The 20840-nt window shown below is 61.9% G+C and overlaps 1 protein-coding gene across 6 annotated transcripts; it reads left to right on the top strand.

Annotated features, from left to right (window-relative positions):
- The first annotated feature begins 54 nt into the window (after positions 1-54).
- On the top strand, positions 55-20734 carry PCNX3 (pecanex 3). 6 transcript variants are annotated; one of them, XM_060607238.2, is made up of 35 exons: positions 55-788; positions 1162-1349; positions 1577-1676; positions 1799-1838; positions 1938-2033; positions 2269-3396; positions 3903-4026; positions 4115-4290; positions 4754-4844; positions 5204-5339; positions 6607-6767; positions 7572-7725; positions 8013-8045; positions 8308-8479; positions 8588-8698; positions 9063-9154; positions 9331-9440; positions 9622-9727; positions 9834-9926; positions 10105-10255; positions 11053-11197; positions 11548-11725; positions 12757-12865; positions 13030-13159; positions 13551-13609; positions 13717-13932; positions 14822-15075; positions 17434-17664; positions 17836-17939; positions 18246-18393; positions 18486-18716; positions 18801-19075; positions 19458-19591; positions 19675-19973; positions 20050-20734. In XM_060607238.2, the coding sequence occupies exons 1-35, from the start codon at positions 636-638 to the stop codon at positions 20245-20247; spliced, it is 6126 nt and encodes a 2041-aa protein (XP_060463221.2). In that variant the 5' UTR covers positions 55-635; the 3' UTR covers positions 20248-20734. The 6 variants fall into 6 exon arrangements, with proteins under 6 accessions (XP_060463221.2, XP_060463223.2, XP_060463222.2 ...); XM_060607240.2 differs by having other exon boundaries at positions 4112-4290; positions 6646-6767; XM_060607239.2 differs by having other exon boundaries at positions 4112-4290; positions 6625-6767.
- Positions 20735-20840: the final 106 nt, after the last annotated feature.

Here is a 20840-nt window from a genome sequence, read left to right as displayed (position 1 = left end):
AAGGGCTCCGCCGCTTCTTAGCGCTCCACTACCTTCCTGCGCGTGCGTCGGGTTTCCTGCCGTCAGGTTTTCCTTTTCCGGGTCTCAACTAGGCCCGTCGCACGCATGCGCCACTGTTGGCTGGCGGCTCGCGGTTCCTTCCGGCCTCCCCCTTGGGCCGGCTCCTGCAGTAGCCGGGCGAGCGCGGAGCCCGAAGAGAGTGACCTGTAACCCCGGAAGTGGACCTCAGGGTCCCGGGGCTCTCCCCGGGCCAGAGCCGAGGGAGCCGTCGTCTGCACCCCCGGAGCACCCACTCCACGCCCATCTCTGGATGCCGCCGACGGGTGCCCGGCCCGTGCCCCGCGCCTGCCTACCGGATCGGCCCCTCGGAACAGTTCTGGGCCGGGGGTGGGGGCCTGGACCCCGCCCCTGATGAGGCTCCACCCCCGCGCCCAGGCCTCGCTCCGCTGACTGCTCCGGCCGGCCCCGCCCCCTGCCCGCCCCCTTGCCCGGGCGACCCCTCTCCCCCGCTGGGGGAGGCCATGGCGTGAGCTCGAGGCCGGGCCCCGGGGCCCTCGGGCGCCAGGCGGGGCATGGGCCGGCGGCCGCCCCCATGAGGGTCCCGGGAGGGGGGCGCGCGCATCAGCGGCGGGGCCATGGGGTCGCAGGTATTGCAGATCCTGCGCCAGGGGGTGTGGGCCTCGCTCACCGGCGGTTGGTTCTTCGACCCGCACCAGAGCACCTTCTCCAACTGCTTCCACCTTTATGTCTGGATCTTCCTGCTCACCTTTCCCTTCTTGCTGTACATGGTGAGATGCTGCCGCCACCTGTGACTCTCGCGGGGAAAGGGAGGGTGGATGTCAGGGAGGGGTGCCAACCTGGTAGGGATTCCGGGCTGTGCCTTGGGCACTTGGGGTGTGGAGAGGATTCACTGCAGCGTTTGGGGTAGGTGGAAGAGTGGCCAAAGTATTCTTTTGTTGGGCTGGGTGACCTTGAGCCCCTCACTTAATCTGACTCCTGTTAGAGGACCGAGCTTCTCGACAAGGTCTCGGTACCAGTTGTAGCAAGGGATGGGCGATGAAGTCTTGTGAATTTGTGAATCCCGGCTCTGACTGTGGCGGTAGGCCTACCCCATGGGGCCGGGGCTGTATAAAGAGGAGCCTGACTTGCTGCCATCTCCAGGTCCTGCCCCCCAGCTTGATGGTGGCCGGTGTGTACTGCCTTGTGGTGGCTGTCATGTTCGCTACTATCAAGACTGTGAACTATCGGCTGCATGCTATGTTCGACCAGGGCGAGATCGTGGAGAAGCGCAACTCTACCATGGGGGAGCCGGAAGAAGAGCCTGCACAGGGGGACAGCAGTTTGCCCAGGTTGGTGGCGTAGGGGTTGCGTTGGGAATTGAGGGGTCCTGGTGCCTGGCCTTAAGGTTTGGGGGCTTAGGGGACATTGGCTCCGTGAGCAGTTGAGTGCTAGCTCTGCGGTCAGCCCCAGACCTTCGACAGGACCCTGGAGAAGAGAGGAGTGCCGGGGATGGTGGAAGAAGTACAATGGGAAGAGGGGAGGTCAGCTGAAAGCTGATGTTTTTCTCCTCTGCTAGGGACCCCGGAGTGGAGATGACAGTGTTTCGGAAAGTGAGTTCTACACCGCCGGTACGCTGTAGCTCCCAGCATTCCGTGTTTGGCTTCAATCAGGTTTCGGTGAGTGGTCCTTAGCGTCAGTCTGTCCCACTTCTCTCTTGGGAGCCCGACCCCACTGTGGGTATGTCCTGAACCTTCGTTTTACCCGGCGTGTTCCTTCATTTGTTTGTCTGTGTGCCTAGGAGCTGCTGCCCCGGATGGAGGACTCCGGGCCCCTCAGAGGTAGGTGGCTCCTGCTCAGGGCTGAGTTTGGTGGTGTGGAACGGGATGGCACACCGGTGCCTTGAAGTCCTGCTGACACCTGTGGGGCCATGGTCGCAGACATCAAGGAGCTGGTTCGGGAGCAGGGCAGCAACAACGTGATCGTGACCTCGGCTGATCGAGAGATGCTGAAGTTAAGCTCACAGGAGAAACTGAGTGAGTGGGCATGTTAGGGCAGGGACTTGGCAGCGGGGGGAGGACGAGCTGACTTGTCTTTGAGTCACCCCAAGTTTTGTTTCTCTGGGGCTCTCTTTGTCCTTCAGGTTGGGGCCTCCTCATTGTCCTGCCCCCGCTGGGCTCTGGGGAAGCAGCGGCCTGAGGACCCTCTTAGCGACCGGTTCCTTTTGCAACATGCCCTTCCCTCACTTTCTGTCTTCCTTTTCTCTGATAGTTGGAGACCTTCCCCAGACACCCCCGGGGGCTGCCCCAGACCCCTCTCTCCCCAGCACAGACTCTTCAGAACGTTCTCCTCTGGCTGGGGATGGAGCCCCCTGGAGGGGGAGCAGTGTGGCCGATACTCCCATGAGCCCCCTTCTGAAAGGGAGCCTCAGCCAGGAGCTGAGCAAGAGCTTCCTGACCCTGACCCGGCCTGACCGGGCCCTGGTGAGGACCAGCAGTCGACGGGAACAACGCCGGGCGGCAGGCGGCTACCAGCCCCTGGACAGGCGGGGCTCTGGGGAGCCCACACCCCAGAAAGCCGGCTCCTCGGATTCCTGCTTCAGTGGCACTGACAGGGAGACGCTGAGCAGCTTCAAGAGTGAGAAAACCAACTCCACCCACCTGGACAGCCCCCCTGGGGGGCAAGCCCCGGAGGGCAGCGACACAGACCCACCCTCTGAGGCTGAGCTGCCTGCGTCACCAGATGCTGGAGTCCCCTCAGATGACACCCTGCGTTCCTTTGACACGGTCATAGGAGCAGGGACGCCACCGGGCCCAGCCGAGCCGCTCCTGGTCGTGCGGCCCAAGGACTTGGCCTTGTTGCGGCCCAGCAAACGGCGGCCACCCATGCGAAGACACTCCCCACCTGGCCGTGCCCCTCGGCGGCCCCTGCTTGAAGGCGGGGGCTTCTTTGAGGACGAAGACACCAGCGAGGGCAGCGAACTGAGCCCGGCCTCCAGCCTCCGATCTCAGCGCCGCTACAGTACCGACAGCTCTTCTTCTACTTCCTGCTATTCCCCCGAGAGCTCCCGTGGCGCAGCAGGGAGACCCCGGAAGCGACGGGCCCCCCATGGGGCTGAGGAGGGGACGGCTGTGCCCCCCAAGCGGCCCTATGGGACCCAGCGGACGCCTAGTACCGCCAGCGCCAAAACGCATGCCCGAGTGCTGAGCATGGATGGGGCAGGGGGCGATGTCCTCAGGGCCCCCCTGGCTGGCTCCAAGGCTGAGCTGGAGGCCCAGGCGGGGGTGGAGCTGGCTGCTGGGGAGCCCGCTCTGCTGCCTGCTGAGGCCCACAGGGGACCTGCCGCCAACCAGCCCGGCTGGCGGGGGGAGCTGCAAGAGGAAGGTGCTGTGGGGGGAGGTGAGTGTCCGCTCTGCTGGGGGTGGGGTGGGGAGACGAGCTAGCTACGGGCTTGGGTTTGGACAAGGGCCAGGCTGCAGAGGAGCTGGTCAGAGTCAGCTCGGCCTCTGTCTCAGGGAGCCGGTGGAGGTGGACTGAGTGAGTGAGAGGCGTCTGCTGAACCCCTCAGCTGAGCAGGGCCGAGAGACCTCAGACACCTGGCTCCAGATCTTGGCAGTCAGTACAAAGCCTCCGGCCGTCGAGGATCCTCAGCATCTGCATTCGTTGTCCTGGGCCGCCAGTGGGGCAGGGCAAGGTCCTATCTTCATTTCCAAGCGTGGAAACTGAGGCACAAGTGTGGTTAGGTGACCTGGCTAGGCCCCAGAGGCAGGACGGAGTTGAATGAGGCCTGACACTTAGCTCCGTGCGGGAGCAGCTGCTGCCTGCTCCCCCGCCCCCCCGCCCCGCACGCCCCCCCAACGTGTCCAAGCCCGTGTCGCTTACGCTTGGGGCCTCTCTCTGGGCAGCGGCCGAGGAGACCGGCAAGCGGGACCGCACAAGCAGTGTGAGGCGCACTCAGGCGATCCGCAGGCGCCACAATGCGGGAAGCAACCCCACCCCTCCAGCCTCTGTTATGGGCTCGCCGCCCAGGTGAGCCCCTGCTGGCTGGTTGGAGGGGCGGTGGGGGCCCGTGGCTCTAAGTGGCGCTGACCCGTGGGCCGACCCCCCCCTTCAGCAGCCTGCAGGAAGCTCAGCGGGGCCGGGCCGCCTCTCACTCCCGGGCGCTGACGCTGCCCTCCGCCCTGCACTTTGCTTCCTCGCTGCTGCTCACCCGGGCCGGCGCCACCGTTCACGAGGCCTGCACCTTTGATGACACCTCCGAGGGCGCCGTGCACTACTTCTACGACGAGAGCGGTGAGCCCCTCCCCCGAGTCCAGCGGCCGAGCCCCTGAGCCCGGCTGACCCCACACCCCCTGGCCCTCACGCGGGGGTTTTCGTAGTCCTCGCAGCAGCGCTTGCTCTGTCGGGCACGTACCGCGCCCTCAGCCCCGTGGCGACCGACCGCTTTACCTGTGCTGCCTGACCTCAGACTTGCAGCCGCCCCGAGGCACGGGGTAGCCTCGTAATCCTTGCCCTGCTGCTAAGGAGGCTGAGACACAGACTGAAGTCACAGCTGAGCAAGTGGCGGGAGAGAATCCCAAACCCAGGGCGAGCTGACCCGCGGTCTCTCTCCTCTCCAGCTCATGGTCCCTAGGGGCTGGGCTGCCACCCAGGAGGATGTAGCACGCGGTTCTTCCTTGCATGACGGTCCACGTGGGTCAGGCCTGGGTGCTCCTGTCCCTGATCTGCTGCTTTGTGTCCCATACCCTTGCCCCAGGCGTGCGGCGTTCCTATACCTTTGGCCTGGCTGGAGGCGGCTACGAGAACCCTGTGGGGCAACAGGGGGAGCAGGCAGCCAATGGAGCTTGGTGAGTCTCCAAGCTTGGGCTCGCCCGGCCGGCAGCCTGTTGGGCCGATGTTTCTAGGGATATTGTCTCTTCCCTGGGCTGGGGCAGGGGCAGCTCAGAATCTCTAGGAGAAGAGGGTGGAGAGTGGCAAAGGGCAGGCCTGTAGGGGTGCTTACGCTGTAGGAACACGACATCTCTAGGCAGGAGGCTTCTAGGAACCAGGGCCTGGGAGGGAGATCTTTCTGCCACCTGTTTCCTGTATTCTGTATCTGAGCAACCCCCTGTTGCAAGGCCCCAGTTGTGGCCTGACTTTGGCCTCAATGCCCCCGCTGTCCCAGGGCTCTCCAGTGGCCTAACCTTCATGGCTGCTGTTCCCACAGGGACCGCCACTCACACTCCTCCAGTTTCCATTCGGCTGATGTCCCTGAGGCGGCAGGTGGCCTGAACCTGCTGCAGCCAAGGCCAGTGGTTCTGCAGGGTATGCAGGTGCGCCGCGTGCCCCTGGAGATCCCAGAGGTGAGGAGCCAGCGGTCAGGGAAGGACCTGCGGGAGGGGCAGTGGGGGGGGGGGGGGCAGGTCACTGAGCACTTGCCCAGGTACCAGGAGGGACGAGCCGTTCCAAGTAAGGGCTCCCGGGGGCCCTGAGGTGTCCGTCCTGACCTTTGATGGCTGACACTGGGCGTGCAGGCTCTCTGGATCTCTGGGGCCCAAGGAGTTGTTTATTTGCTTATTCAACAGGCGTGTCTAGGGTATCTCCTTTATCCCAGAGGGGCCCCCACTAAGTGGGGATGACGAGTGTCGACAGTGATACCTGTAGAAGAGGCGCTTTCTTCCACGTACTTGGCTGTGCTGCTCCCTGTGCTGGGCCCAGGTGCACCGCATAGCACGGGGCACTCTGTTCGTGCTTGTTGCCTTAGCGGGGTTATTCACGGGCTCCCATCTCACTCCCAAAAGTACCCCGGTTTGGACAACAGTTTACAGGATCTGTCTAATAATGGCAGAAGCATTAAAGATGCTTCAAAGCCAGAGTCAGAGTTTAGAGAACAGTCGTGAAAGGAGCACCCACTCATCTGACACTCAGGGTCACAGACAGCATATGCAGTGCCCAGAAGCCCCACGTGTCCCTTTCTGGTGCGTTTATTCTCCTTACTTGTCACACGGGATAGGCACCACGGTCCTGAGACAGCTGATGGCCACATCCAGAGGCAGGGGCTGTGCATCTTTGGCTCTGCATTGTATCCCTAAGGCCCAGGGCGAGGCCTATAGTTGTGCCCCATGAGTATGTGTTGAACGAAAGATGCAAGAAATGCAAAGAGATTAGGTATTTGCCCGGGGCCTCACAGTACTGGCATTGGCACCCAGGCCTGTCATCAGGGCCGGTTCCCTGTGTGCTCTGGGATAGGATGGTCAGAGTGAGCCTGATGGCTCTGTTCAGGAGGAGGGTAGCATTGCACTGCGTCCCAAATGTGGATTTCACCGAGCCCAGGAAGAGGTGGGAGAGGCTGCCTGAGTGGGGAAGACAGACACGGACGGCACTGGTGACTGTGGCCCGCAGCAGCCCCGGCGGGTCCCCAGCAGCCATTGAGCCATTGAGTCCTAGGAACCCGGAGAGAGGATCGGGCCTTTGTGATGGAGCGTCAGGACAGGCCACAGGGCTGCTCGATGGCGGGGACTCTGTGCTGGAGGAAACGGCTGACCAGCCAGTGTGCACCGGGCAGGGGGATGGTGGCAGTGGACCGTGTGGGGGGCGAGGGGCTGATGGCTGCGGCTGTGGGGACCGCAGTTTGACCTGCTGGACCAGGACTCCCTGCACGAATCCCAGGAGCAGACGCTGATGGAGGAGGCACCACCTCGTGCCCAGCACAGCTACAAGTACTGGCTTCTTCCTGGCCGCTGGACGTCTGTGCGCTATGAGCGGCTGGCCCTCCTGGCCCTCCTGGACCGGTGAGTGCCCACCCGCCTCGACCCCTGGCCCCCGGCCCCCCGGCCTTCTGAACCCTATAAACATATGGAGGCCATCACGGCAGCAGGAAGCCTAACCGTTGCTGGGGGTCACTGAAGGTGTGTCAAGGGCTGGAGTGGGGTTCATCTAGGTCCTTTTGGAGCGTGAAGGGGTGAAGGGGTGGCCAAGCGGATGGTGCTTTAGTTACTCCTCTGTCCCAAAGCTCCACTCAAGACAAACCATTCTTGTCCGGTCTCTTGTTTATATCTGTTTCTATTTTAGATTTTATTGAATAGAGGCCCACGGTCTAAAAAAAGCTCGCAAACTCTTTGTCTCAGCTTTCCCATTTCTCGGGGGTAACTGAGGCCCAGGAAGTCAGATAGAGAAGTCAAGTGACTTCTCTTGTCTGCATGGATGACTTGGGCCTAAGAGCCCATGTCCTGGCTTCCATGGTCTGGATTTCCTCCCGGCACTGCAGCCAGTGTTTGTGGGGCACTGCCTGTGTGCATGGCACGCGTAGGCTAGAGACAGGCAGTCCCCGGAGCGGTGGCACTTGGAGCCTACAGGGTCTAGAAGGGACGGAGATTGGGATTCAGGTTAGCAACGGGGTGGCTTCCTAGAAGAGGTGCGAACTGGCCTCCATCCCTGAGAGGTATAGATTCCGACATTCAGAGGATGAGGGGGTGGCGCGGGCACAGGCACAAACGTGGGCCTTTGTGGCTGGGTCCTGTCCTCTGTGCTCCACCCACTTTTGCCCCCCTAGCCGGTAAGGAGTTGGGTGTGCCCTGACCTTGCTGTCTCTCCAGGACTCGGGGGCTGGTGGAGAACATACTCGGCGTAGGCCTGAGCAGCCTCGTTGCCTTCTTGGGCTACCTGCTGCTGCTTAAGGGCTTCTTCACGGATATCTGGGTCTTCCAGTTCTGCTTGGTCATTGCCTCCTGCCAGTATTCCCTGCTGAAGGTCAGTCCTTACTCCCCGGGCCACCTCCCTTCCCCCCCCCCCCCCCCCCACCGCCCCACCTCTTTCCACATGCCTCCTTTCCCATAATCCATTTTGAGGGGTGTGAGCTGGAAAGCAGATAAGACGCTTGAGATTCCCTGTAACCAGCCCCTTGCCTTACAAATGAGAGAACCAAGGCTCAGGACAGTTTAGGATCCTGCCCTGGTTACTCCTGACAGCCAGTGGTGGAACCAAGCGGGTCCTGGGCTCTGGCTTCTGTTGCGAATGTAGCTCCTGTCTTTTTCCAGAGTGTCCAGCCTGATGCGGCATCTCCCATGCACGTGAGTAGAGTGCTTTCCCGAGGGTGCTCAAATGTGGGGCTGGCAGGGGCTGAGACCAGGTGTGCAGGGGTCTGGGAGGGGCAGGGCTCCCTCACCACCCGTATGGCCTCAGATTCTCAGTCCTGCTGCCCTCACCCTGCCAGGCTTTCTGTCTTAGATCCAGGGCCACGGGTAGGGCACGTGAGCATGTGCGTGTGTGTGCGCACATGTGTGCGGGGTGGTCAGTGGGGGAGGCCTGGCCCCTCACAGTCCCACTCCCCAGGGCCACAACTGGGTGATCGCATATAGCCGGCCCGTCTACTTCTGTATCTGCTGTCTGCTCATCTGGCTGCTGGACGCCCTGGGCTCAGCTCAGCCCTTCCCACCCGTCTCCCTGTACGGCCTCACGCTCTTCTCCGCCTCCTTCTTCTTCTGTGCCCGGGACGTGGCCACTGGTGAGATTGGGCAGCCTTGAGGTGACTCAGGGGAGTGAGGCCCCAACGGTGGGCCAAGGGGTGGCCTGCAGGCTGACCGGCCGGGCCTTTGCTTTCCCTCCCTGGCAGTGTTCACCTTGTGCTTCCCGTTCGTCTTCCTCCTGGGCCTCCTGCCCCAGGTCAACACTTGCCTCATGTACCTGCTGGAGCAGATAGATATGCACGGCTTTGGGGGTACAGGTAGGGGGCCCATAGGTGGCTTGCGTGTCGGGAGGCAGTGTGGGGCCCAGGAGGGGCCTTGGGTTGGGTGTGTGGCTCCAGCCTTTTGCTGAGTCTTCTCCTGTGTCTATACTGTGGGTATCTGTAGGTGTGGATCAAGAGCCCGTCACCTCCCCCTGCTTCCTCCCCTCCCCAAACAAGTGGTTTAAACCCAAGAACGCCAGAAGCCCTGAAGGCCTCTCAGGGCTCGAGGAGCAGAGAACAATGGGCTAGTGATGGGTCCCAGGGAGGTTAGCCTGTGAGAATCGAGGGGCAGTGGGGTGCGGGTGAGGTGGGGCAGCAGCAGGTAGCAGTCGGGCCTTACCTGCTGTTTCTCACCTGACAGCCGCCACCAGCCCGCTCACTGCCGTCTTTAGCCTCTCCCGCAGCCTGTTGGCTGCTGCCCTGCTCTACGGCTTCTGCCTTGGGGCCATCAAGGTAGGGATGACCTGTGGGGTGGGGGGCATGCTGAGGCCCAGGGGTGTTGTCGGGGCAGGACTGTGAATTGGGCTCAGCGGTGGCTTCTCCCGGGGCAGGGGGAGGGGGCGGTAGATCCTCCCCTCCCCTCCCACGCTTACCCTGCCTCCCCTGACCAGCATGGGTTCTCTCCCCAGACTCCTTGGCCGGAGCAGCACGTCCCTGTCCTCTTCTCGGTCTTCTGTGGCCTCCTGGTGGCCCTGTCCTACCACCTGAGCCGTCAGAGCAGTGACCCCACCGTGCTCTGGTGGGTGCCTGCACGTGCCTGTCCGTGCGCATGTGTGTGTCTGCGTGTGTGTCCGTGCATGGCAAGGGTTGCAGGGGCGGGGGGGTTCCGTGCACGTGCCTGGCCCCAACCGACCCTGGTGCCTGCGGCAGGAGCGTGGCCTCTGCAGACCCGGGCCTCTGCCTCTTCTCACCCACCCCAGGTCTCTGATTCGGAGCAAGCTCTTCCCCGAGCTGGAGGAGCGGAGCTTGGAGACGGCTCGGGCCGAGCCCCCAGACCCACTGCCAGACAAGATGCGCCAGTCGGTGGTGAGGGGCTGGAGTGTGGGGTTCTAGTCTTGGGGTGGGGAGCTGACAGGGTGTGGTCAGCCCCCCGGGCGGCGGGCACCCACGCTGGTGTTTCCCGGCCCTGCAGCGTGAGGTCCTGCACTCTGACCTGGTGATGTGTGTGGTGATCGCCGTGCTCACCTTTGCCATCAGCGCCAGCACCGTCTTCATCGCCCTGAAGGTTCGTGTGGCATGGGCCACCCCTGTCCCCTGGGTCTTTGCCGGAGCCTCCTCCACCTGAGGGCCCTGGGCAGCCATGGCCTCGTGTCTTTCTCTGCCCCTGCCCAGCCCGTGCCCAGGCCCCCTTGGCTCCTTGGCCTGCTCCCCTTGGCTGAGCCTCTGGCCTCTCCCTCCTGCAGTCGGCGCTGGGGTTCGTACTGTACGCACTGGCTGGGGCCGTGGGCTTCTTCACGCATTACCTGCTGCCGCAGCTCCGCAAACAGCTGCCCTGGTTCTGCCTGTCGCAGCCTGTGCTGAAGCCGTTGGAGTACAGCCAGTATGAAGTTCGAGGTGAGTGCCTGCCCCCACCCCTCCGCCCCTCCTGCCCTGATTTCCTGGTTGACCTGCAGCCTGCCGGCAGGGGGCAGCCTCCCCCCGGGCTGTCTTGACCGCGCTGACCCTGCAGCCCCTTCAAGGGCCCTGCCTGCCTTCTCCTGCCTGCTGTGCCCCAGCTTGGCCCCTGCTTTGCTCTCACCCTGCCTGCCCTGCCCTTTTCCCGCCTCTTTTGCTTTCTCTGAGGAGATGGAAGAAGTAGAATTCCAAGGCTCTAAAGGGATCTGTCGTCCGGGATCACAGATTGGTTTCCAGTAGACCAGGTCTGCCTGGCTGATTTTCATTTGAGCCCTGTGATAAAAACACCTTTAAGTCTCTGTTTAATCATCTGGTTTTGTTATGCAAAGTTCCACGTGCCCTGTTTTACTTCAGTGATAAAAGATTTTGCCCATCCCCGCGCGTGACGATGATCAGCTCAAGCCAGGTGGCAGTGGCCCCTTACGAAGGGCCCTGCAGCTCAAGGTCACAGCGCATAGGGGCCTCACCCAGCCTGCCGTGGCTCCAGTGGGCATGTTGGATGGCCTCATTCCATTTGTTTTCAGACAGCAGAACAGGCAAAGAGTGTGCCCTGGGCCCCTGATGTGCCCTGTCCGGGCCTCATTGCCCTCATTTGAGCTGCCACAAAGCTTCTAGGCACCTGGAGAGCCATGTCCCCTGGTTTGCCCTCCCTCCAGGTTCCCTCTGGGAGCGCACCTGACTTGGCCCTGCGGTAAGAGGGGAACACACAGAGTCAACAGTCCTGCCTTCTCTCGCAGGCGCTGCCCAGGTGATGTGGTTTGAGAAGCTGTATGCCGGCCTGCAGTGCATCGAGAAGTACCTCATCTACCCCGCTGTGGTGCTCAATGCCCTCACGGTGGACGCCCATGCTGTCGTCAGCCACCCGGACAAGTTCTGCCTCTAGTGAGGACTGCCCCGCCCCCACCATCCCACCACTTGCGTTCCCACGTGACACGTGGGATGCTGAAGCCCACAGAGGGAATGAAAACCTGCCTCCGCTGCCCAGCCAACTAAAGCAGGATTCGGGCTTCTGACCTTTTCTGCTGAGACAGTTGCCTCTTGGAAAACAAACGTGTCTCCCAGATGTGTCTAAAAAGGGCGACCCCTTTGGAGAGCAGAGGCTGAGAGTCACCAGCCCAAAAGAGCAGGGCCCAGCCCAGCGGCGCCCAGGCCAGGGCCGGGGAGGGATGGGCAGCCATCTCTTCTGCCTCCTGAGCCCTGCCTGGCACATGATGCCTGCTTCTCGTCTACAGCTGCCGGGCGCTGCTGATGACCGTGGCTGGGCTGAAGCTGTTGCGCTCAGCCTTCTGCTGCCCGCCCCAGCAGTACCTGACCTTGGCCTTCACTGTTCTGCTCTTCCACTTCGACTACCCACGCCTCTCCCAGGGCTTTTTGCTTGACTACTTCCTCATGTCTCTGCTCTGCAGCAAGGTGAGGTGCTCATGTTGCAGTCTCTGGGCTGTGCAGCGGGAACGGGGTGGCGGGGAGAACTCCCCCAGGGGCCTGCGGCCCTCGCCGCTGCTGTTCCACATCAGCCCCACCGTGGGCCTTCGCAGCAGTTTATCCAGGGGCACGGAGGAAACTGGTTTAAAGGGCTAAAGTGACTTGCCTCAGGTCCCCCAGAGAATTGGTAGCCAGCCAGGACTTGAATCCAGGTCTGTCTCACTTGGCTGCCTGTTCTCTGAATCATGGTATGTGGTCACTTTCCTTATAAGCAGTTAAGGCAGTTCAGACTTGGCCTTGTCCTCTAGATACCAGCCTCTGAGCTCTGCCCCTCTGCCAGCCACAGCCCTGGGGAGCAGTTAAGAGCTGAGTTTCAGAAGCCCCTGGGGCCTGGGTATATCCAGACTGCTCTGCCAGGCTGTGGGATCCCCTGACCAGGGGTTGGGGGAGGGGATCACTGTGAACAAAGAACCATTCCTCGGCACTATACTGGAAGCCTGTAGTGGTACCTTCATAGCTCTGGGATCCCAGCAAAGATCCCAGCATAACCCTGAGCCTTTTTCTTTTACATGGGTGTTCTGGTCTGGTTTTCTGGTCTGGCCCAGAGTGGTAGGGATCCAAACTGTATCCCCTTCTGAGGGTGGGGCCTGTGACTGTGTCTTGACTCTCAGTATCGTGGTTGAGGCCCAGCCTCATCACTGACTGATGGCCTGAGCGAGTCATTTGCCTGCCCTACCTTTTCTGAACCTCACCTTTCCGATCTGTGAAGTGGGACAGCAATAGGAAGCTCCCAGGGTGGTCCTGCAAATAGATGGCTAATGCTCCCGTAGAGGGTTTGCTAACGGTAACGGATACTTTGAGCCAGGTCCAGGGAGAAAGGGCCGGGAGTGATCTTGAGCTTGACTCGCACGTGGGCAGCCACTGGGGTAGGCTCGAGGCTGCGAATGGGTACTTGATAGACCCCCACCTCTGTGAGTGACCTGTGTATCTTTCACTTCTCCCCTCTCCGACCCTGCCAGCTGTGGGACCTGCTGTACAAGCTGCGTTTTGTGCTGACCTACATCGCGCCCTGGCAGATCACCTGGGGCTCGGCTTTCCACGCTTTTGCCCAGCCCTTTGCCGTGCCACGTACCCAGCCTGCCGCCCGCTGCCTGGGTGGGGGTGTGCGAGGAGGGCTGTGGCTTGGATGGGGGGGGGGTTGGGGGCACGGGGCAGGTTGACGGGGGTCAAGGAGTGGTGAGGGAGGTCAGGGAGGGTCCTGTATGCCTGCCACCTCCTTGACTTGCGCCCAGACTCGGCCATGCTGTTCGTTCAGGCCCTGCTCTCAGCACTCTTCTCCACGCCACTTAACCCCCTGCTGGGCAGTGCCGTCTTCATCATGTCCTACGCGCGGCCCCTCAAGTTCTGGGAGCGCGACTACAAGTGAGTACTGCGGGAGCAGGTGGGTCACCCGGAGGGGACCCGGAAGGGAGAGGAGCTCGGGGCCCAGGCGGGGTGGGGTGCAGGGGGGTGCCACAGCGAGGTTGCAGGTGCTCGGGCACGGTGGGCTTCAGATGGGTGATCTGATGAGGGCAAAACCTGAGTCAGGCCGAGCCTCGGGCTCACACCCTGGGCTTCCTGGCCATGTGGTCCTAGGTGAGTCCCCTCACGTCCCGAAGCCTCAGTCTCGTGTGCAGTGGGGCTGTCATGGCATCTGCCCAGAGAACAGGGGTGTGGGCTCAGAGGACGCGATGGTGGGCTGGCGGGAATCATCGTCTGAACCCTGGGCAGCCTCACCCTCTCAGCCAACTGTGTTGTCCTTCTCTCTGAACAGCACTAAACGTGTGGATCATTCCAACACCCGCCTGGTCACCCAGCTAGATCGGAACCCAGGTGTGTACTTGGCCATCTGGGGGCTTTTAGGGCCGCCGGGCCTCCCTGGGGAGGGAGCCTCGCTTACTTGTCATTTTGCCCATTTGTCTGTCTGTCCTGGGTCTCAGGCGCTGACGACAACAACCTCAACTCCATCTTCTACGAGCACTTGACGCGCTCGCTGCAGCACACGCTGTGTGGGGACCTGGTGCTGGGCCGCTGGGGCAACTACGGCCCCGGCGACTGCTTCGTCCTGGCCTCTGACTACCTCAACGCCCTGGTGCACCTCATCGAGGTTGGCAATGGCCTCGTCACCTTCCAGCTGCGTGGCCTTGAGTTCCGGGGTGAGCCGCGGGGCCTGGGCCTGACGCGGGCTGCTGCGTTGCATGGCGCGTGAGGGCTGGATTCTAGTCCATCCCTGCCCTGGTTTGCAGGGTGACCTTGAGCAAGGCACTCTTCCTCCCTGGGCCTGGGTTTCCCGGTATAACTGGTGAGGCGGCAGGGTCTCCTTTGGCCAAGCTGTGTCCCTGCCCTGACTCTGGGTCCACAGGGACTGAACAGGCTGTACTCGTACAAGCTTGGGCCCGGAGCTCTGGGATCTCCCTTCCGCTCCCAACTGCCTGCCCTGTGGTCTTGGGCTTGGCCCAGGTTGGGTGCCACCTATGACCCCTGGTGGGTGAGCTAGCTCTTTGCCCTCGGAAGACGTCCATGTTGGATGTCAGCTTCAGAAAAGGCCCCTGAGGGTGCAGAGGGGCTCTAAGCACAGCTCATGAGCACCATGAACTTGAGCAGGTCGCTTTTCTCTGAGCTTCGGTCTTTTTTTTTTTTTTTTTTTTTAAACGTTTTATTTATTTTTGAGACAGAGACAGAGCATGAACGGGGGAGGGTCAGAGAGAGAAGGAGACACAGAATCTGAAACAAGCTCCAGGCTCTGAGCTGTCATTACAGAGCCCGATGCGGGGCTCGAACTCACGGACCGCAAGATCATGACCTGAGCCGAAGTCGGCCGCTTAACCGACTGAGCCACCCAGGCGCCCCTGAGCTTCGGTCTTTGCTGTGGCCCCTGGGAGTCAGGAAGAGAAAGGGTTCATTTGTCGATCCGTTCATTTAATAACGTTTACTCAAACGGCATCCCCGGGCAGGGAATGACGAAGGCCGGGGTGCTGGCTGGGGAAAAGGCAGGCGGGATGTCCTGGTGGCCCCCTGACTCCCCCCCCCCCCCCCCCCCCCAAGGTACCTACTGCCAGCAGCGCGAGGTAGAGGCCATCACGGAGGGCGTGGAGGAGGATGAGGGCTGCTGCTGCTGTGAGCCTGGCCACCTGCCACGGGTCCTGTCCTTCAATGCCGCCTTTGGGCAGCGCTGGCTGGCCTGGGAGGTGACGGCCAGCAAGTACGTCCTGGAGGGCTATAGCATCAGCGACAATAACGCCGCCTCCATGCTGCAGGTGTTTGACCTCCGCAAGATCCTCATCACTTACTACGTCAAGGTATGTCGGGCGGGTGGCTGGGCAGCAGGGGTCCCCACTAGCAAATGCTCACTGACCAGGAGCGTCCTGAGTGTCATCTTCTGGATTGTTGGGAACCTGTTTTTCCCAAGGGAAGCAGAAGCCTTAGGTTAAGCATCCTCCAAGGTGCCACCCATCACCGGACAGCAGGACTCGGGGGCCTCAGTGGCCTGTGTGGCTCTAGCAGTAGGGTACTGGGGGGCGGGGGTCTCCCTGTCACCCTCCTCTGGAAGATGCACCTTGGGCAGTATCGGGGGAAAGTGGGCAGTATGTGCATGGGTCCCCTCACTGGGCTGCTGGTCCTGGGAAGGGCAGTTGCTGAGGCCAGTCTTCTAGACCACCAGGACCCTGGCCCAGGTCCCACCAGCACAGAGGGACGATAATGCTACCAATGGTGGCGTTAAATGATAATCATAGAAGTGGCTGCCTAGCGGTGGTACTTACCAAGGGACAGGCTCCTAAACTGGCTGAAGCCCACCATACCCTTCAAGAGAGGTCCTGATGTCTCGGCCATGGCAGCTGGCTCGCAGAAGGAGGCGATTAGCCTGAGGCCCCAGAATCAGGAGGAAAGTGGCAGAGCCAGTCTTAGACCCAAGCCTGGGCCTCCCTGTCTCAGTCTGGGTGTGCCAAGCACCTGCTGGGGGTGGTGGGGTTTGTGAGGCACGGTGTGGGGTCCAGCAGGAGCCCTGGACTGGGTTCTGGGAAGCCTGCGATGTCACCTCCTTTGCTGTGTCTGGTTTATCCGCTTGAGAAGTGGGGATTACTGGAGTTCTGTGAGATGGCAGGAATGATGCAGCTTTGTGACCCTCCAGAGTAAGGGAACCGAGGGAGTGGGGTGAGGGTGGTCACTGGCCACAGTCCCTTGTGCCCTCTTAACATCTGCCCTGGGGCTCCTGGCGCGGGGTCTGGAGGGGAGGCCTCCTGGGGCCCAGATAGGCCTGCTCACCTGAGGTCATCTCTGGGCCAGGCGTCTGCATCTCCCAGCTGTCCTCTCGCCTCCAGTGACATCCCTTCTGCAGCACACGTCAGAGAAACTGTAATTCTTCAGTGGTTTTTCCTAGCCACCCATCCACTTCTAAGGAAGGGCTCGTGAGCCTCACACCTCTCACTGTCACCTAGGAGGAGGCTGTGGTCCAGACCGGGACATTCCCAGCTTCAGGTCATCCAGGGGTCACAGTTCTGTCCACCTCTCCCCCCCCGCCCCCATTGTCAGAAAAGTGCTCTTACTGAGGTCACCCTGCTGCCTCCCGGAAACCCAGCTCAAGGCCAACAGCAGCCTTCTCAGGGCTGTGCACCAGGCACCTAGCCAGGCTTGGGCTGGCAGGCTGAGACGAGCTCCACCCCAGCCAAGTTTAATGTGCCATGGGGAAGCTGACTTGCCACGGATGCAGCTGCCTCCAAAGCTGGGCACAGTCAGAGCTGGGTACAGGTGTCTGTGGAGGACCTGGGGGGTGCTCTGCCAAGGACGGTGTGGGGTGAAGTTCGGAAGGATGAGTCGGGCGTGGTGGCGGGTGTGTGGGGCAGGGTGCCCCACCGGAGCCACCCTGCTGGACGTTCCTCGTCCTGCTGTCTGGGTGCCCTCTGTTCATGGCCGGCTGCAGCACCCTCCCCAGCCCCGGACTGGCCACCCTGTCCCCAGGCACAGGACCAGATCGGCTCCATCCCAGGGTGCCCATGGAATCCCTGTAACCTTGCTGGTTACCAACTGCCAGCCACACACTGCCCATCCATCCTGACTGTCTACCTTCCAGAAGCTCTTCTCCATTTGCCCAAACACCTGCTCAGCAACCAGCATTCACTTAAGGGGTACAGGAGCCGCCGACTTTGGGCACAGGGTACTGTGCCTTTGCCTTTTTTTCTGAGTGGAAGCCCTGTGGCTGTCACATCTCACCTGCCTAAAGGGACCCATGACCTACGGGCATGGCCTGCAGGCAGCCCCACTACCTTAGCCTGACCTTCCAAGGTCTCTGACATTTGGATCCCACAGCATCATGGTGTGGAAAGTTCTGGGGGTTCAGTTTAGAACCCCCTAGCTCCGTCCGCTTTGCTGTGTAACCTCAGGCAAGTCTGCTGTCTAAGCCCCAGTCTCTCTTCAAATGAGGGATCTTCTGAAGCAAGCAGACAAGCACTTGCCACAGGGCAGAACCTTCCAGGCGATGCTGTGTAAGGAGGGGGGCTTCCTGGCCTAAGAGAGGGGGGCACACTTGCCCGCGTGGCTTCAGGGAACTCAGAGGGGCCGAGGGTGGATGGCCCAGGGAGCATCCTGGTGCTTTCTCTTCCACGACTAGGGCATGACCGCAGTCACCGGCCCCGGCTCTGATGGCTGCCCTCTCCTCCTAGAGCATCATCTACTACGTCAGCCGCTCACCGAAGCTGGAGGCGTGGCTGAGCCACGAGGGCATTGCGGCAGCCCTGCGGCCCGTGAGGGCGCCGGGCTACGCCGACTCGGACCCCACCTTCTCACTGAGCGTGGATGAGGACTATGACCTCCGCCTCTCCGGCCTCTCACTGCCCTCCTTCTGCGCGGTGCACCTCGAGTGGATCCAGTACTGCGCCTCCCGGCGCAGCCAGGTCCGGCCACCACGACCCTGGGGCTGCCTCCCTCCCTCGCCCCACCGGTTCTCCCTTCCCCGTGCGAGTCCCTCTTGCTCTCAGCCTCCCTTGGCCCGGGCCCTGCCCCCCGCCCCGAATTCCCTGTCCTGGCCTGAGCTGGGCTCTGGGGACGGGGTCCTTGTGCCGCAGCCCGTGGACCAGGATTGGAACTCGCCGCTGGTCACACTGTGTTTTGGCCTGTGCGTGCTGGGCCGGCGGGCCTTGGGGACTGCCTCGCACAGCATGTCTGCCAGGTGAGTGCCACAGGCCTGGCCGCGCCTCCTGTGCTCCCCCTGCCCCTTCCACGAACAGCTCTGGGCCAGAAGCCCCCAGGAACCACATCAGTCCTTCCTTCAGGGTGGCTCCTCTCTGTGGGCAAGACACCTCCCAGTTATGATCATGCCTGTTCCTCACCACCCCGTGAAGGACCCAGATGGAGACGGACCTTGTCAGGCTGGGGAAACTGAGGACCTGCAGGAAGAGCGGTCTCGGCTCTGACCACTGCCTGGAGAGCCAGAGCTCAGGAACCTTCACGCTCGCCTGTGCCTTCTCTTCCACAGCCTGGAGCCCTTCCTGTACGGCCTGCACGCCCTGTTCAAGGGGGACTTTCGCATCACGTCCCCACGCGACGAGTGGGTCTTTGCTGACATGGACCTACTTCATCGTGTGGTGGCGCCTGGAGTTCGCATGGCCCTCAAGCTCCACCAGGTAGGGGACACGCCCCCAGGCAGGGCGGGGCGTGGGGTGAAGCCCCTCCCCAGGGCGGGGCCACTGACGCGGCCCTCCGGTCCACCCCGCAGGATCACTTCACGTCCCCAGATGAGTATGAGGAGCCCGCCGCCTTGTACGACGCCATCGCAGCCAACGAGGAGCGGCTGGTCATCTCGCACGAGGGCGACCCAGCCTGGCGCAGCGCCATCCTCAGCAACACGCCCTCGCTGCTGGCTCTGCGTCACGTCCTGGATGACGCCTCCGACGAGTACAAGATCATCATGCTTAACCGGCGCCACCTCAGCTTCCGAGTCATCAAGGTGGGGATGCCCCTTCCCGCCCCGTGCCCGCTCGGCCCCCTTCCTGGCACTGACCCCCTGACCCTTGTGTGTGGCCGCCCACAGGTGAACCGCGAGTGTGTACGTGGCCTGTGGGCCGGGCAGCAGCAGGAGCTGGTGTTTTTGCGCAACCGCAACCCCGAACGCGGTAGCATCCAGAACGCCAAGCAGGCCCTCCGCAACATGATCAATTCTTCCTGTGACCAGCCACTGGGCTACCCCATCTATGTGTCCCCCCTCACCACCTCGCTGGCCGGCAGCCACCCCCAGCTGCGGGCACTGTGGGGTGGCCCTGTCAGCCTGAGTGCCATTGCCCGCTGGCTTCTGCACAGCTGGGAGAGGTGAGCCCAGAACACCACCCCGAGCCTGTGGGGCTGAGGTCCTGGAGTGAGAAGCAGAGGCTCAGCGAGGTGAAGCCACTTCCTCCTAGGGCTCAGAATGAGGAAGTGCTGGAGCCAGGATTGGGCCCCGAGAGCTGACACCGTCCCAGAGCTGACCTGACTTCATCCTGCTCTCCCAGAGTTGAAGGTGGCCTTTAGCCTTAAGAGCCATTGCTAACGCCTCTCTTAGAAGACCCTGCACAGTAGATGGCAAAATCTGTTAGAGACAGGATCCTGGGGCTCAGAGATGTTAGGTGACTTGTCCTGGAGCCGGGGGCTTGTGCCTGCAAGGTCGCTGGCCCTCCCCCTGCCAACCTGTCCCTCCCCACTGCCCCCATCCCAGGCTTCATAAGGGCTGTGGCGCCGGCTGCAACAGTGGCGGGAACGTGGATGACTCGGACTGTGGCGGAGGCGGTGGCTTGGGCTCCCTCAGCAATAACCCCCCCTTGGCACACCCCACACCTGAGAACACAGCAGGTGAGCTGGCGAGGCCGGGCCGAACTGGTGGGTGAGGAGGACGGCCTAGCTGAGATCTCTACCCTCTTATCTGTCTCCCACAGGCAGTGGAGACCAGCCCCTCCCTCCGGGTCCAGGCTGGGGCCCTCGGCCTTCCCTGAGCGGCTCTGGTGACGGGCGCCCCCCTCCTCTGCTGCAGTGGCCACCCCCTCGGCTCCCTGGACCAACCCCTTCTTCTCCTGCCCCCACTGAGGGTCCCCAGCCCTCAAGAACCCCTGGCCCCGGTCTCCTCAGTTCTGAGGGTCCCAGCGGGAAGTGGACCCTGGGGGGTCGGAAGGGGCTGGGGGGATCTGAGGCAGAGCCAGCCTCAGGGAGCCCCAAAGGAGGCACCCCCAAATCTCAGGTAAGGGTCCCGTGGAAGGGTTGGGTCCTGAGCTACTGGGGTCTGCTTTCCCACCAACCTCTCTCCCCTCCCTTAGGCGCCCCTAGACCTCAGCCTCAGCCCGGATATCAGCACCAATGCCTCCTCGCCCGCCAGAGCAGCCCAGGACATTCCTTGCTTGGACAGCAGTGCTCCTGAAAGTGGCACACCCACTGGGATCCTGGGTGACTGGCCTGCCCCTGCTGAGGAGCGTGAGAGCCCGGCTGCCCAGCCCCTGCTGGAGCATCAGTACTGAGTGGCCTGGTACCCTCTGGATCCCAGCCCTAGGATTCAGTAACTTGGATCCCTGGTCTCTGGCCCTCTGCTGGACCACAGAACTGAGTGGCTTTGGCTTCCACATCTGAACCCTGACCTCTGGCTGCCTTAGCCAGCGTACCGGAACTAAGTGGCCCAGACCTCCGGCCTTGATCCCTGATCTCTCATCCCTAGTCGAGGGCCTGGGCTCCCTAAACTGAGGCAGGCAGCCTCCCAGCCAGGCCCTAGAAGTCAAACCCATGGGCTGGTCCCGTTTCGAGCCCGTGGCCAGGACTGTCTTGGCCCCTGGGCCTGCACTGCCTGCAGGGGCAGCCCCTTGGCCTGGACCAGGGGCTGAAATGTGGGAAGGGTGGTTTCTTTTTTTCTTTTCTTTCTTTTTTTTTTTCTTTCTTTTTCTTTCTTTCTTTTTTTTTTTTTTTTTCGTGCTTCAGAGACACCAGAATTAATAACACTATTTTTGATTTTGGTTGGCGTCTTCTTTTTTCTGTCTGGGATTGTTTGGGTGGAGGGTAGAGGTGGCGGCCAGGTCAAGGTAGATGAGCACCAAGAGGAGGATAAAGGATGTGGGGCTGG

This window comes from Panthera onca, chromosome D1 (assembly GCF_046562875.1).
Source record: "Panthera onca isolate mPanOnc1 chromosome D1, mPanOnc1 haplotype 2, whole genome shotgun sequence".
Classification (NCBI taxonomy): domain Eukaryota; kingdom Metazoa; phylum Chordata; class Mammalia; order Carnivora; family Felidae; genus Panthera; species Panthera onca.
The sequence above is the reverse complement of the archived record's forward strand: the minus strand, read 5'-3'. Positions and strand labels throughout refer to the sequence as shown.